The sequence below is a fragment of the Podarcis liolepis genome (genome assembly GCF_965112155.1).
Source record: "Podarcis liolepis genome assembly, chromosome: 18".
NCBI classification, from domain to species: Eukaryota; Metazoa; Chordata; class Lepidosauria; order Squamata; family Lacertidae; genus Podarcis; species Podarcis liolepis.
Window position 1 is genome coordinate 700,671 of NC_139572.1, and position 15,465 is coordinate 716,135.

The 15,465-nt window shown below is 50.2% G+C and overlaps 1 protein-coding gene across 2 annotated transcripts in view; it reads left to right on the forward strand.

Annotated features, from left to right (window-relative positions):
- The window catches only part of CPAMD8 (C3 and PZP like alpha-2-macroglobulin domain containing 8), a 38,856-nt gene that overhangs the window by 16,333 nt on the left and 7,058 nt on the right, over positions 1-15,465 (forward strand). For both annotated transcript variants that reach the window (XM_083483593.1, XM_083483594.1), the window contains 18 exons: positions 725-867; positions 1,648-1,710; positions 2,041-2,272; positions 2,783-2,936; positions 3,889-4,028; positions 5,154-5,205; positions 5,898-6,196; positions 6,924-7,149; positions 8,268-8,444; positions 9,454-9,535; positions 9,635-9,791; positions 10,312-10,386; positions 11,208-11,373; positions 12,254-12,340; positions 12,590-12,726; positions 13,481-13,636; positions 13,896-13,958; positions 14,914-15,149. In XM_083483593.1, coding sequence (XP_083339719.1) covers positions 725-867; positions 1,648-1,710; positions 2,041-2,272; positions 2,783-2,936; positions 3,889-4,028; positions 5,154-5,205; positions 5,898-6,196; positions 6,924-7,149; positions 8,268-8,444; positions 9,454-9,535; positions 9,635-9,791; positions 10,312-10,386; positions 11,208-11,373; positions 12,254-12,340; positions 12,590-12,726; positions 13,481-13,636; positions 13,896-13,958; positions 14,914-15,149 — 2,645 coding nt within the window. The remainder of the gene's footprint in view (positions 1-724; positions 868-1,647; positions 1,711-2,040; positions 2,273-2,782; positions 2,937-3,888; positions 4,029-5,153; positions 5,206-5,897; positions 6,197-6,923; positions 7,150-8,267; positions 8,445-9,453; positions 9,536-9,634; positions 9,792-10,311; positions 10,387-11,207; positions 11,374-12,253; positions 12,341-12,589; positions 12,727-13,480; positions 13,637-13,895; positions 13,959-14,913; positions 15,150-15,465) is intronic.

Sequence of the window (15,465 nt, forward strand, 5' to 3'; positions counted from 1 at the left end):
GCTTTCCCATAGAAAGGAATGCAAAACGAATTAATCCATTCCAGACTTTTAAAAGCAACCCCTAAAATTTAGCATGGATTTTACTATCTAAGAAGGCCACCGATCCATAAAATGAAAGCAATAAACAATGTGCTATGCTATAAAATAAATAAGAGGGTATTGTAGATGATAAAAATTACAATTATTTTTTTTTCTTACCTGTGCCGATGACAGTCATTGTTTGGATGGGGGGCTTTTATCCATTTCCGGAGTCACACAATCATTCAATCAGTAGCTGAACTGGGTTCCACACAGTCACAAAAATAAACAGCAAAACAAAAGCGCCAAACTTAATCGGTTCCGGAAGCCTGTTTGACTTCTGAAATGTTCAGAAACCGAGGTGCGGCTTCCGATTGGTTCAGGCACCCCGGAAACAATAGCTGACAGCCGCGTCGGACATCCAGCTTCCAGAAAACATTTGAAAACCAGAACACTTCCTTCTGGGTTTCTGGCATTTGGGAACCAAGGTCACACTGTAGATCTATATATTTCCATGGCGGTTCCTTGGTGCTCTGCCAAATGGGTCTTCCCAGGAGGAGACTTTGGGGGAAGAGGGAGAACGTCCGCCTTGCAGGCACAAGATCCCACCTTCGATCTGTCCAAGGCTGTGATTTAAACCAACCTAAGAAGGACCACTGACCCTCTCTCTTTTTTCTTGTGTCGTTTGTTGCTCACCGCCGCCCAGGAAACAGGCCTGGTGGTCATGACGGACGTGGTCAGTCTCCACCACCGGCAGCATGGAGGGATGTACACGGACGAGGCCGTCCCAGCTTTCCAGCCCCACACAGGGACCCTCGTCGCCTCGGCCCCTTCCCGGGTGGCGCCCAGGTAAGCGGGTCTGTGGGCAAATGTCCAAACACACCTGTATTTTTCGCTCCATAAGACGCACCTGGCCATAAGATGCACCTAGTTTTTAGAGGAGGAAAACAAGAAAAAAAAATATTCTGCATCAAACAGTGGATGTAGGATTTTTGTGGTTCATGCTGTGGCCACAGACATGTGAGTTTGGGGTAGCCCAATGCAAAAATCCTGAGGATCCATGTGGATCCGTGCTTTGTACCATGTTTTTGCGCCATTGCGGCCCCACGAAACAGTGGATGCGTGATTTTTTTTGGTGCAGGCTGTAGCCATGGACATGCTATGTGATCTGATGGTGAATTTGGGGTGACCCAATGCAAAAATCCTGAGGATCCATAGGCTTTTACCTCCCTGCTCCCAGGCAGCCTCCTTTATCTCTAGCATCCCTTATCTCCCTCCCGATCGCTTGCCGATCAGCTGCTTCCTTTCAACGCTCCCTTCCCTCTTGTTTGCCTTAGTGTCTTCTCCTTAGCTGGAGCAGTTTCTCGCTCCTCCTTTTCTTCTAATTTCTCTCCGCATTGCTTTAGATGGTTAGGTCCAGCCGGTGATGGTTTCGGGAGCTGGCTGAGAACTGCGGGTTTGAACTCCCAGAATCGTGGAGATGGAAGGAAACCCCGTCTCCTCGGGGTGGCGGGTTAGCTGTGCCCATTTGATCCCACAAAAGTCCTTCAAACTCACGGTGCATTCCTCCCCCCCCCCCCGCCTGCCCTCCCGAACCTTCAACCCTCCTGTCTCTCTTTCCACTCACAGAGCAGATAAGAAGAAAAGGACGTTTTTCCCCGAGACGTGGCTGTGGCGCTGCTTCAACGTCAGGTATGTTTTCAGGGTTGGGCACCACGCTGACTCCATCTCCTGAGGGTCTTCTGGCGGTTCCCTCCCTGCGAGAAGTGAGGTTCCAGGGAACTGGACAGAGGGCCTTCTCGGTGGTGGCGCCTGCCTTGTGGAACGCCATCCCACCAGATGTCAAGGAGAGGAAGAACTATCTGACTTTTAGGAGACATCTGAAGGCAGTTCTGTTTAGGGAAGTTTTTAACATTTGAGGTTCTATTCTGTTTTTAATATTCTCAAATTATTATTTTTATCATTGTTCCCACGACTCCTTCCTCGCCCCCGGCCCTCTTCTCTCTCTCCCTCTCGATGCAGTGACGTCTCCGGGGAAGCCCAGCTGCGGGTGGAGACGCCCGGCTCCATCACCACGTGGCTGGCGGAGGCCGTGGGCATCTCGGAGGAGAAGGGTCTTGGCCTGGCCCCCCAATCCCAGCTGAGGACCTTCAAGCCCTTCTTTGTGGACTTCTCCCTGCCCTACAGCGTCATCCGTGGGGAGCAGACCAAAGTCCCCCTCACCGTCCACAACTACCTGCCCGTGTGTGCGGAGGTGAGAAACCCCAGCGTCCTTCCCAGCCTGGGAATGGCAAGGAAGCAGGGAGGGTAGTGTGGCGTAATAGTTAGAGTTTTGGCCCAGGGTTAAAATCATGGGTAGGCAAACTAGGGGCCGGATCCGGCCCAATCGCCTTCTCAATCTGGCCCATGGATGGTCCGGGAATCAGCGTGTTTTGACATGTGTCCTTTTATTTAAAATGCATCTATGGGTTATTTGTGGGGCATAGGAATTCAGTCGTATTTCTCCCCCCCAAAAAAATATGCCTGGAAGAGATCGCACCCGTCTGAATTTGCTTGCGAGGAATACCACCCGGAAACCTTTGAACAGGGTTTTTGGATTTTAATGCGTTGTGTGCAAAGCTACTCCGGGGACGAGCCCAGGAGACTTTGCTGCCTTGCCGGGGGCGGGTTGGTCTAGATGTCCTCTGGGGGTGCCCTCTGCGATTCCACGGCGCAGAAGCTGCACCCAAGCCGACGGATCCCTGCTGCCCTCATTTCTGTGCAGGTCCACGTGAAGATCTCGGTGCCCAAAGGGACCAAGTTTGTCGGCCACCCCGGGAAGCATCTCTTGACCCGGAAGAAGTGCGTCGCCCCCGGGAAAGCCAAGCCGACGTCCATCGTCCTGGCCTTCGCTGAGCTGGGGCAAAGCAACATCACAGGTGCCGTTAAAATAATATATCGGGATATATATTAGGGTTTATACAGTGGTACCTCGGGTTAAGTACTTAATTCGTTCCAGAGGTCCATTCTTAACCTGAAACTGTTCTTAACCTGAAGCACCACTTTAGCTAATGGGGCCTCCCGCTGCTGCCGCACGATTTCTGTTCTCATCCTGAAGCAAAGTTCTTAACCTGGAGCACTATTTCTGGGTTAGCGGAGTCTGTAACCTGAAGCGTATGTAACCCGAGGTACCACTGTAAAGGAAAACAGAAAGGTTATCGTCAAATGCCTTTGTTTTGTCCAAACGGAAAGATCCAAGCTAAAGGCAAAACAGAGAATGAAAAGAAGAGGAAGGAAGGAAGGGAGAGCTAGAGAAAAAGGAATAGGAAAAGATTTAAAAGAGAGAGAAAGAAAAGTTAAGACGCTAAAGATCTTCCGATTCTTTGTCCGCTATATATAAGCAATGTTCCCTTCGCTCCTAATAAAGCCCCTTTCTATTAATCCTTGTCTTCTTCTTTTTTTTTAATTTTTATTTATACTTTTTAGGTTTATACATGTCATTAACTTTGCAGTCATTTTAACATTTCAAAACTTGGAGTTCCTCCCCCCTCTTTCTGTGGTTCCTTAAATTCATTTTTGAATCTCTTCTGCATATCCAAATGCATTTAATTTGCTCATGTAATTATCTTCTTTAGATATATACTCTTTTATAAAATGGCAGGTTGTTACAATAATCCCGCCAATGTCTTTATCTGTTTGCAATTTATCTGCAAATATTCCATAAACCATTTCCATTCTTTTATAAAAAGTTTGTTATCTCGATTTTTTCTTCTTCCGATAAATTTCGCCGTTCATCCTTGCCTTCAGTCCTCAAACCCAAATGTCTCGCTGCCGTGATCATGGCTTGGCGACGATGACGGCCGTAATTGGGATTTCCACTTTGTCTTTTAGCCAAAGCCTTTGCTTACGCCGGGAGCTGCTGCCAGGACAGCTCTCCTTTCGCCAAGAATGGGAGGCACCCTGAAGACATCTATCCCGACAAGAGGACGCCGATCGGGACCGACTACGTCCGGAGGAGCATCTTAATCGAGGTGAGCAGATCCCAGCAGCAGGGCCTGCCCATGGTTGGCCCCTCAATCATTTAATTTTTTCCCTGAGTGCAGAATGAATTAGGGGTGAGACCCGATTCAACGCACCGCATTCTCTTAGATTGCCCTTTGCGCAGCAGACCTCGCCAACTGATGCTGAGCAAAATGTCGGACCTCCGGCCCATAACTCTGAGAAGAAGCCAAACAAAGTCTCTCCTGGCAGACTGGGACAAAGATATCCCTGCTTTAGCAGCTTTTTAGCCACAATTTTACCCGAAAGGATTCCCAACGAACCATCCTTGTTGGGGAACAGGCAGGGCAAAGCACACGATCACAGCCTTATGACCTTTGACAGCTTCGCCCTGGTCCTTTTCATTATCCCGGTGATTTTAAATGTTTTATACTGTGATGCCCGTAAAAGGATTTGATTTGATTTGAATCTCTGCGTTGTTCTTTTGCTGTGATCATTAAACACTCTGAAACTGGCAAGGGACAATAATTGCTTTGGTGGTAATAATAATAATAATAGTAATAATAATAATATTGGACGGCTTCCAACAAGAGATTAAAAATACATTAAAGCGCCAGTCATTAAAAGCTTCCCTAAGCAGGGCTGCCTTCAGATGTCTTCTAAACTTCAGGTAGTTGTTTATTTCTTTGACATCTGTTGGGAGGGCGTTCCACAGGGGGGGTGCCACCACCGAGAAGGCCCTCTGCCTGGTTCCCTGTAACTTCACTTTGGAGGGGGCCAAAGGCGGGCAAACGGCCCCAGAAGGAGCACACTGTGTCCCCCCCAAAGAACACCCCACAGGCGGCTTAATATTTGCAAGAAAAACGCGCTCCATTGTTCTGCAAGCCTGCGCCAAACTTGCTCACACTGCCTTGCCTCTTAACCCCAAGATGATATTGGGAACGGCAGCTAAATTTAGCAATTTTTGCACACAGGCAAGATCTTTGTCTCCCAATGTGTGCACACAAAAGCGGACTGGGGAAACGTCAAGCTCGTCATACGACCCTCGACAGCTTCACCCGTTGACCCTTTTAATTATCCCTGTGGCCTGAAATGTTTTGTACTGCCATGCCAATAAAGGTATTTGATTTATCCACCTTTTTCTTTTATTTTCCCAGGCAGAGGGCCTCACCAGGGAATACACCTACAGCGTCTTTTTCTGCCCGAACGGTAAGTTTGAGGAGTAGAATATCTGTCTGCCGTAGCTGGAAGAGTTTTCCCCTTCTGGGTACGGACAGCGGTCATTTCGGACACACCGACTATTCTGTCCTGTCTCTCCCATGCCTGGTTCGGTGACTTGATTCCGTAAGCAGCCTTTCCCCGTCCCCCGTCCCCCCAAAAAACTCTGGCATTCCTGAGTCTTGTGTTCGAATTATGATGCCGCCTGGTGCGCAAAGGGGTCCGTTGTGGAGCTGGGTACATGTGTTGCCTTTACATGGAGAAAGACCCCGGTGGGGAAAATAACCCTGCTCCCCATTTTAGTCCCCGGCTAGAGAAAATCCAGGGATGCGGGTGGCACTATGGGTTAAACCACAGAGCCTAGGGCTTGCCGGTCAGAAGGTCGGCGGTTCGAATCCCCGCAATGACGGGGTGAGCTCCCGTTGCTCGGTCCCTGCTCCTGCCCACCTAGCAGTTCAAAAGCACACCAGTGCAAGTAGATAAATAGGTACCACTCTGGCAGGAAGGTAAACGGCGTTTCCGTGCGCTGCTCTGGTTCGCCAGAAGCGGCTTAATCCTGCTGGCCACATGACCCGGAAGGTGTACGCCGGCTCCCTCAGCCAAGAAAGCGAGATGAGCGCCGCAACCCCAGAGTCGGCCACAACTGGACCTAATGGTCAGGGGTCCCTTTACCTTTACTTTAGAGAAAATCCACATTTTCACCCCCAACAAATACGAGTACCAGTACGTGAGGAAGCCGGCCTGGATGGGGCATTTCGAGGTGTCCGTCAAAGCCCACCACAACGCCCACCTGGCCCTGTCGGCCGGACCCCATGACATGGCCGAGATGACGGAGATCGTGATCGGGGGCCGCCAGAACACCAAGACGTGGATCTCGACCAGCAAGATGGGGGAGCCCGTGGCCAGCGCAGAGACGCCCGCCATCCTCTCCTGGGACGAATTCCGGAGCTTTTGGGTCAGCTGGGCCAACGGGGTCGTCCAGGTGGGAAATTTGGGCATCTCTGGAGGGGGTGCCAACATTGGGAGGGGGGTTTCTAGAAGCCCGGAGGGCATCCCTGACTCCACGGAAATTTTCTCACCTGGGCAGGTGGGCATTCAGCCAATTTTTATTATTTTATTTTATTTTATTTTATTTTATTTTATTTTATTTTATTTTATTTTATGCTTTTAGATTACTTTCTTTAACTTCAAAGGGAAAGAAAAAGCATAACACAAAATCATCCATTGCAAATAAACATTGAAAAATTGTCCATATCTATTACACTGTATCATGGGTGTGGTTGAGTCCACCGAACACATTCTCTTGACTTGCCCTTCTTATGCAGAGCTTAGACAAAAGACCCACTCCTATGCCAATCTAGCTTCCTACCCGGAGAAAACCAGGTTTTACACTTGCTGAATAACGTCACTAGAGCTATACCTTCCTTGGTGGCCAAATTTCTTTTTTTAGCTTTTAAGCGTCGCAAGACCATAATTGACTGTATTGATATGGGGCTATCTGTTTAGCCCATTTTAGTGTTGGCTAAGTTCTAAAATCTTCCTGGAGTTTTTAACTGTGTATTGACAAATGTACTTTTTCCTGACTGATGGTCGAATAAAAGGTTGATGATGATGGTTGGGATTTGTCCCCTAATGCAAGCCCCTCGATGGGACCCCGGAAGCAAAGGAGGGGTTCCTGATGGCCGGTGTGTCTCCCCCCGTCCCCGCAGGTGGGCCACGGCCCCTCCGCCCTCAACGAGTCGGTCATCGTGAGCTGGGCGCCCCCCCAGCCGCTGGACGTGAAGTACGTGGGGTTCTCGACAGGCTGGGGCTCGGTCGGCGAGTTCAAAATTTGGAGGAAGAAGGAGGCGGACGAGAACCACAACGAGGCTTTCACACTGGGCGTCCCTCACAACGTCATCCCCGGGTCGGAACGGGCTACCGCCTCCGTCATCGGTACTGGGGATGAGCTGGGAGGGTGCCTAATCCCTGCACGTTCGCTTGCTAAACTAGTCGGGGAAAGTACCGTATTTTTTGCTCTATAAGACTCACTTTTTCCCTCCTAAAAAGCAAGGGGAAATGTGTGTGCGTCTTATGGAGCGAATGCAGGCTGCGCAGCTATCCCAGAAGCCAGAACAGCAAGAGGGATTGCTGCTTTCGCTGCACAGCAATCCCTTTTGCTGTTCTGGCTTCTGAGATTCAGAATATTTTTTTCCTGTTTTCCTCCTCCAGAAACTAGGTGCGTCTTGTGGTCTGGTGCGTCTTATAGAGCGAAAAATACAGTTGCAGGTTTTGCATACAAAAACAAACGGAAACTTCATTCGCACCGGCCAGCTGCCGTGGCAATAACACAAAAATGGAACATACAGTAGTACCTTGGTTCTCAAACGTCATCAGTTCCAAAACCAAAGCGTTCCCAAACCAAGGCGCACTGTTTTCCCATAGAAAGTCATGCAAAACAGATTAATCCGTTCTGGACTTTTAAAAACAACCCTTAAAACAGCCATTTAGCATGAATTTTACTCTCTAACGAGACCATCGATCCATAAAACGGAAGCAAGAATCAATGCACTATACTATAAAATAAATAAGAGTATTGTAGATGATAAACATTAAAATTTATTGTTTCTTCTTCACCTGCACTAATGATAGTCATTGTTTGGGATTTTATCCGTCTCTGGAGTCACACAATCCATCAGTAGCTGAACTGGGTTTCCACACTGTCACAAAAACAAATGAACCGAAAAACCCACAAAAACACAAAATAAAGAGCGAAAACAAAAGCGCCAAACTTAATCCGTTCCAGAAGTCCATTTGACTTCCGAAATGCCCGGAAACCGAGGCGTGGCTTCTGATTGGCGCAGGCGCCCCGGAAACAATAGCCGACAGCCACAGCGGACGTCTGGCTTCCGAAAAATCATTCGAAAACCGGAACAGCCACTTCTGGGTTTCAATCGTTCGGGAACCAATTTGTTCGGGAGCCAAGGCGTCTGGGGATCAAGGTACCACTGTATGTAATGTTGGGGAAATGCAAAATAAGAGGCATAAATTTCCGTCGTCTTGCCTGCCCGCAGGGGACGTGATGGGCCCGACCCTCAACAACTTGGACAATCTCTTGCAACTGCCTTTCGGCTGCGGAGAGCAGAATATGATCCATTTTGCACCCAATATCTTCGTCCTCAAGTACTTGCAGAAAACGCGGCAACTCAGCCCCGAGGTGGAAAGGGAGGCGACAGATTACCTAGTGCAAGGTTAGAGCTCCACAGGGCAGCTTTATTTAGTTCCCTCTCTTTTTTTGTATATAATTTTTATTAAGTTTTCCGCTTTACCATTTAACCACGACACCCTTCCTTCTCTTTCCACGGTTCGTTTTGCACACCATAAATCCCTGCATATTTTGCATAAACTACGCCATTCGGTTATTCCATTGTTACAGCCATCGTGGCTTATTTACGCTGGTAAATTTATCTGAATGCTGCCAGCGCTTTCAAGGGTACACTATTTCCCCCCATGTATTCAATAAACATTTTCCAGTCTTCTCCAAACTTCTTCTTGATCTCTGATTCTATATGTTACGTCCATAAGCTGCACATATTCCATCCTCCTTCTTTAGTCGGACCTCGCCTCCCGCCATCTTTTGTGCTCTCTGGGGTGGCAGGAGAGGATATATTGTTTATTAATATCCATCCTAACTTGGGCTAGCAAGTTCCTTTACTTAGCAGAGTTACATTCCCCCTTTTACATGCGCAGCAGATAACTGGTCGCTGGCTTGTTCGAGGCTCTCACTATTATACAATTCGGTCTGTCTTCAGATTGAATTGTATGTTCCTGCTAAGTTCCCTTAAATCCCCCTTAAAGAAAGACGCCACAATCTTATTCAAAGTCAATAAAGGAAGTTGACTCACATCAGTTCACAGTTGGATCCCTGAAGGCAGACTTAGTTACAAAGATGTACCTGTGGATCTGCCCCATATGGAGGGATAATCCCAGTGATTCTGAGAGCTAGCAGAGCAGTCCTAGCTAGAAGCTGGTCAAACGAAGAAAGAAGTCAAAAAGAGGGAGGTGTGCTGCGTGACTCGTCTTTTCTTACCTGGACAGGTGAGGCCACGCCCACCTTTGATCACATGCAAAAGGAAGCCAGGAGGAACAGGAAGCTTCGACCGGCTGGACCAAACATTCCCTGGCATGTCTTCTCTAGCATCGCAAGGAATGTTGTACTTGGCTGCCTCTCATGGATCCTGTCCCACGCTCTCTCCGCAGGGTACCAGCGCCAGCTGACCTACAAGAGGCAGGACGGCTCCTACAGCGCCTTTGGCGAGAGGGATTCCTCAGGGAGCATGTGGTAAGGGGGCAAACGGGGTCCTTTGCGGGGAAGGGGGACCGGCTGCCTCGGGGGGCTTTCCGGGTCCCCAGACGATGACGCCCTCCTCTCTCTTGGCAGGCTCACCGCATTCGTCCTGAAGTCCTTTGCCCAGTCGCGGGGGTTCATCTTCATCGACCCCAAGGAGCTCTCGGCCGCCAAGGACTGGCTCATCCGGCACCAGAAAGAGGACGGATCGTTCCCGGCAAGAGGGCGGATTTTGAACAAGGACATCCAGGTATCCGAAAAGGGGCAGGAGGCCGGGGCAGCCGCTAAAAACGCTGTATTGTTTTTAATACTTGATTGGGAGATGCCCAGAGTGGCTGGGGAAACTCAGCCAGATGGGCGGGGTATAAATAATAAATTATTATTATTATTATTATTATTATTATTATTATTATTATTAGGGCTGGCCGATAACCTGGTTTTCGGCATCGCGATATGTCGCCAGCTAAACATCGCACTGGTATATCACAATATATCAATACACCGTACTTTTTGGTGTATAAGACCAGTTTTTTTAAAAATTAAAAAATCATGCTAAAAATTGGGGGTCATCTTATACATGGGGAATCCCCCCCCCCATTTTCTTAATTTCGATTCCCCCAAAATAGGGGGCATCTTATACACGGGGCGTGTTGTACACGTAAAAATATAGTATCACGGTCAACCTCTAGGTATGTCGCGATATATTGGCATACTGATATATCACGATGTCTGCCAATTTGGGTTTTTTTGGTGTGTTTTTCGAATTCCAGGGAGGAATCCATGGGAAGATATCACTGACGGCATACGTGGTCACCGCCCTGCTGGAGACAGGAGTCGCCTCTGAGGTAAAACTCAATGTTTAAACTTGGGGGGGGGTGGAATTCCCTTTGGGGGGGCGCTAAGAAGCCAGGGTGCGGCGGGTGGTGCAAAAAAAGACTCCCAGACTTTGAAAACACCTGCTCATCTTGATCTGCCGGGAGAAAGGACCGTGGGGCAGTGGCTGGGCGACCCGGAATGGGCAATAAAAGGGGTGATAATCTCATCCCTCAAGTCTTTATAAAGAGGGCAGGCCAGGAGGGCATGTGCCACCGATTCGGGACTGCCGTCTCCACAGGGACGTTTTTTGTGTGGCATCTGTTGGAATCGTCCCTCAAGTTCAGCCGGGGGCAAGACATTCAATCTCGCGAGAGTCAAAGCGTGTCTATATTTTGGAATTGCTCGGTTATGCAAATAGGGTGCCATAGTGTCAAAATGGGAAGAAAAATAGCCATGCCATGGGCAAAATCTCCTTATTGTGGCCAAGTTGCTCCAACGCTCAATATCATTTAGGCCAGGCATAGGCAAACTCGGCCCTCCAGATGTTTTGAGACTACAACTCCCATCATCCCTGACCACTGGTCCTGTTAGCTAGGGATGATGGGAGTTGTAGTCCCAAAACATCTGGAGGGCCGCGTTTGCGCTGACAAATTGGCCTGTTTGCTTTGCCGGAACCCAAAGTGAGCGGCTGCTGTGGGGATAAACCCCCGGAGTGAAGTTTATTGAGGACGACAATTTTAGCAGCTCAAAGAATCCCTGCCGGGGAAAAAAACCTCAGAGGAACGGGGACCTGAGAGTCCGCCGGATTTGGGGTTTCCTTCCTCCGCTCTCACCTTCCTTCCCGGCATAGGAAGAAAAGAGTTCGGTGGCGAAGGCCAAGCACTTTTTGGAATCCAACTTCTTCTCGGCCGAAGACCCCTACACCGCTGTGCTGACCGCCTATTCGCTCACGCTCCTGCGAAGCCTGTCTGCGCCCGCCGCCCTGCGGAAGATGAACGCCATGGCGCTCACGCAAGGTGAATCAGCCGCCCAGCCACCTTATTCTATTTTAATAATAATAATAATAATTTGTTATTTGTACCCCACCCATCTGGCTGGGTTTCCCCAGCCACTCTGGGCAGCTTCCCACAAAGATGAAAAACACATTAAAATGTCACACATTAGAAACTTCCCTGAAGTTTATTTATATCAGTTTCAAGGGTTTCCAACCACAACCGCAGAGTCGGCCACGACTGGACCTAACGGTCAGGGGTCCCTTTACCTTTTGACCTCCATATTGCCCTGTCCTCTACTGGACTGCTGGGAGCCTCCCTCCCAAAATAAAAGGATTGTATTATTTATGCAAATTGATTTTCTCTGGAGTTAAAGATCTGACTGGGACAAACCTTGTTATGCTGAGTTCGTATTTTGCACAATTTGCATACGGTGTTTGTTTGATAATGTGTGGTGTAAAGGTAAAGGGGCCCCTGACCATTAGGTCCAGTCGTGGCCGACTCTGGGGTTGCGGCGCTCATCTCGCTTTACTGGCCGAGGGAGCCGGCGTACAGCTTCTGGGTCATGTGGCCGGCAGGACTAAGCCGCTTCTGGCGAACCAGAGCAGCGCACGGAAACGCCGTTTACCTTCCCGCCGGAGCCGTACCTATTTATCTACTTGCACTTTGACGTGCTTTCGAACTGCTAGGTGGGCAGGAGCTGGGACTGAGCAACGAGAGCTCACCCTGTCATTACGGGGATTTGAACCGCCTACCTTCTGATCGGCAAGTCCTAGGCTCTGTGGTTTAACCCGCAGCGCCACCCGCGTCCCAATGTGGGTTTGCTATGCCTAATAAAGGACTGACTTTAAAAAATAAAATAAAGGGATTCCGAGTTCCTCCTGACCCATCTCTTGTTTTCCAGACGGCTTCACCCACTGGAGTCTTATGGGCACCCTGGCGATGGACGAGGACACTTTCATGGGCTTCAACGACGGGCTCTCCCAGTCGGGTGAGTCTCCGCAGTTTGCAAGGGCGAAACATTAAGAGAAGGGTCTCCCTGGAGGGCTTTCCTCTGGGGTTGGGGGGCATTTGAGGGTAGCGGGTTCAGATTCTGCAAAGACGTGGAGAGCGGGTTGGTGTAAAGCCAGGAGTGCAGGTTGCTGGAGGGCAGAAAAGGACTATTGACTCGGGGGGGGGGACACACGCTGTGGGTTTCCCCTGCCCCCCAATTCCCCGCTCTTCTGCACCCCCCCTGCAGTGGTGTCGGCTGAAGTCGAGATGACAGCTTACGCCCTCCTGACGTACACCACCCTGGGGGACGTGGCGTCGGCGCTGCCCGTCGTCAAATGGCTCTCGCAGCAGAGGAACGCCCTGGGGGGGTTTTCCTCCACCCAGGTGAGCCCGTCCGCCTGTCCCGTCCGAATCCGAGAGGGGAGAAAACGCCCAGAAACGGAGGGAGCCCCCTAAAGGAGGGGTGGGAAGCGCGGCAGCAGGGATCATCGGGTCGGGGACCGAGGGGTTAATCCTGCCGGGGGTGTGGCAGAGGAAGGGTTGCCCGGCAACCGGTCAGAGCGGCATGATGCTTGCTGCGGTCGTTTCATAGCTCAGTTGGGAGACCGGGAGACTCTGAACCGTGGGGTCGTGGGTTCGAGTCTCACGTTGGGCGAACGTTCCCTTGCATCGCAGGGGGTTGGGCTAGATGACCGTTGGGTCCCAACTCTGTGATTCTATTACTCATTTGCACAGTGCTTTTTTCAGGGGGGGACGCAGGCAAACAAGCCTTTCAACAGTCACAATCCAGCAATTATGTGGGAATGGATGCACCAAACATTTGGGTGGACTATTTTGTTCCTGCAACAGCGGTTGACTTTTCTTATTTGTGGAAAGGCTTGTTTGGCTCTTTGATACTGATTGACGACTTTTTCTAATTTTGTCCATGCAATATGAATTGATTATTATTATTTTTGTGTGACTCCATTACGTATTTTCTGTTTAAGAATTGCGAAATAACGCGTGTTAACAAATACTTTGTTCGAACATGATTGTTGCCTGCGGTGGCTTAGAGTTGCACGTGGGTTGGGCTGGATGGTTTCTGGGGGTCCCAACTCTGCGATTTCTTTTTATTCTCCCTCCCCGCCACCGCCCACAGGACACCTGCGTGGCCCTCCAGGCGTTGGCCGAATACGCCATCCTCTCGTACGTCGGAGGCGTCAACCTCACGATCTCTCTGGCCTCCACCAACTTGGACTACCAGGAGACGTTTGAGCTGAACCGGGGCAACAAGAAGCTGTTGCAGACGGCCAGGGTATAAAAAGGGGTTTCCCACCCCGGGGGGGGTGGGTACAAGGGGCTCTGGGCCGCTGGGGACCCTGCCTTTTGCAGGGGGCACCCGGTCTCCGCATGGGGGTTTGCGGAGAGGGTCAGCGGTTCGATTCGCACGGCCCTGGCTTCGTTTTCCGACGATGCCCAACGGAGCTGCGAAAGACGCCCTTCCAGGCGTGAATTCCTGCTGCTGCTGCTGCTGGCCCGTGTGGGCCATACTGAGGTCTATGTTTCCTCGACAGATCCCTTCGCTCCCCACGGGGCTGTTTGTGAGCGCCAAGGGAGACGGCTGCTGCCTCCTGCAGGTGAGGGTCTCCCTGGACTCAGGGTCTTCGGTTCCTGGGCTGGGCCTCATTCTGTATCCCACCACCCCCTCTAAAGAAATCAGAACCCCTGGGAAGCTGCTGCCAGCCTGTGCAGACAATGCACACCCGGATGGAGCAAGGGCATAAAGCTCCGATTTAATCAAGCCCTTTCCGGAGAACGGTGAGGACTAGCCCCTTGCTCTGTTTTCAGTGAGGACGCCTGCGTGGAGTGCAGAAGGCTCCCAGGGGCAATATCCCAACTGTGGAGTTTGCCCCGAGTTTGAAACCCCAGGGAGCTGCTTCTGCCCGCCCGTGTCAGCAACATGCAGCCTGGCGGACCCGGCGGTCTGACTCCGTGCGAGGAAGCTTCCCGTCTACTTTTTCCCATTTTTAAAATAATTTTTATTAGTTCCCAGTTGCAAAAGTCCAAAATACGCCTCATTGTATCCGTATCAAATCACAAGAACCCAATCAAACACCCATTAATCAAATATCCAGTTGTATAAATTGGGTGGCTAGAATTACAGGTTTAATCATTTTTTAAAAATTCTGCTTCCAAAGTCTTATTTAACCCAGTTGTCATAATAACGATCCCTTATTCAACAGCTGCAGTATTTGTAACTTCTATTCATATTAACATATTCGATAATTTATTAGTGAAGATCTATATCCTTTTGCAGGCAACTTCCCGTTTAAATTGGTTTCTCTGCTCTTTCACGACTAGAAACTTAACTTTTTTTAAATCGCGAGGGCTAGAAGCTTGCCTTTTTCAGGGAAGCGCGCCTGCTTGGCATGTAGAAGGGCCCGTGGTTTAAAAAGTAAGTTTCTAGTCCTTGTGAAAGAGCAGAGAAGAAGCTGATTTAAACGGGATGTTGCCTGAAACCCCGCTGCTGCCGACCCGTGCGGGCAGCACTGAGCCGGGCGGACTAAACCCAGAGCCCGTTTTCGTTTCCAGATCGACGTGGCCTACAACGTCCCCGACCCGGTGGCCAAGCCCTCCTTCCACCTGCTGGTCAACCTGCAGGAGCCCAAGATGAAGAGGCACCGGAGAGCCCCCCCGCGGCCCCCCAAGCCCGGCCCCCCGGAGGAGACCCCCCAGCGCAGGGCTGAGCAGGCGCTGGGGGACGACGACGACCCGGCTGCCGACCAGGACCAGCAGGAGTACCGGGTGATGGTGGAAGCCTGCATGAGGTCAGCTTGGGGGTCGTGGGGCTCAGGCTGGGGGGCTCAGGGCGGGGGGCTGGGGGTGGGAGGCGGACGGGGCTGGCCGACCTTTCATAGAGTGGCATGATAGATAGATAGATAGATAGATAGATAGATAGATAGATAATATTTTGGAAATGTACATCCAGTTGTTGTTTTTTCCTTTAATTTTTTAGGGGCCCCCAAGCGAGTGGGGCCCTAAGTAAGAGATTGTTGAGCTTATACATCTATCCAGCATAAATAGATAGATGAGATAGATAGATAGATAGATAGATGAGATAGATAGATAGATAGATAGATAGAT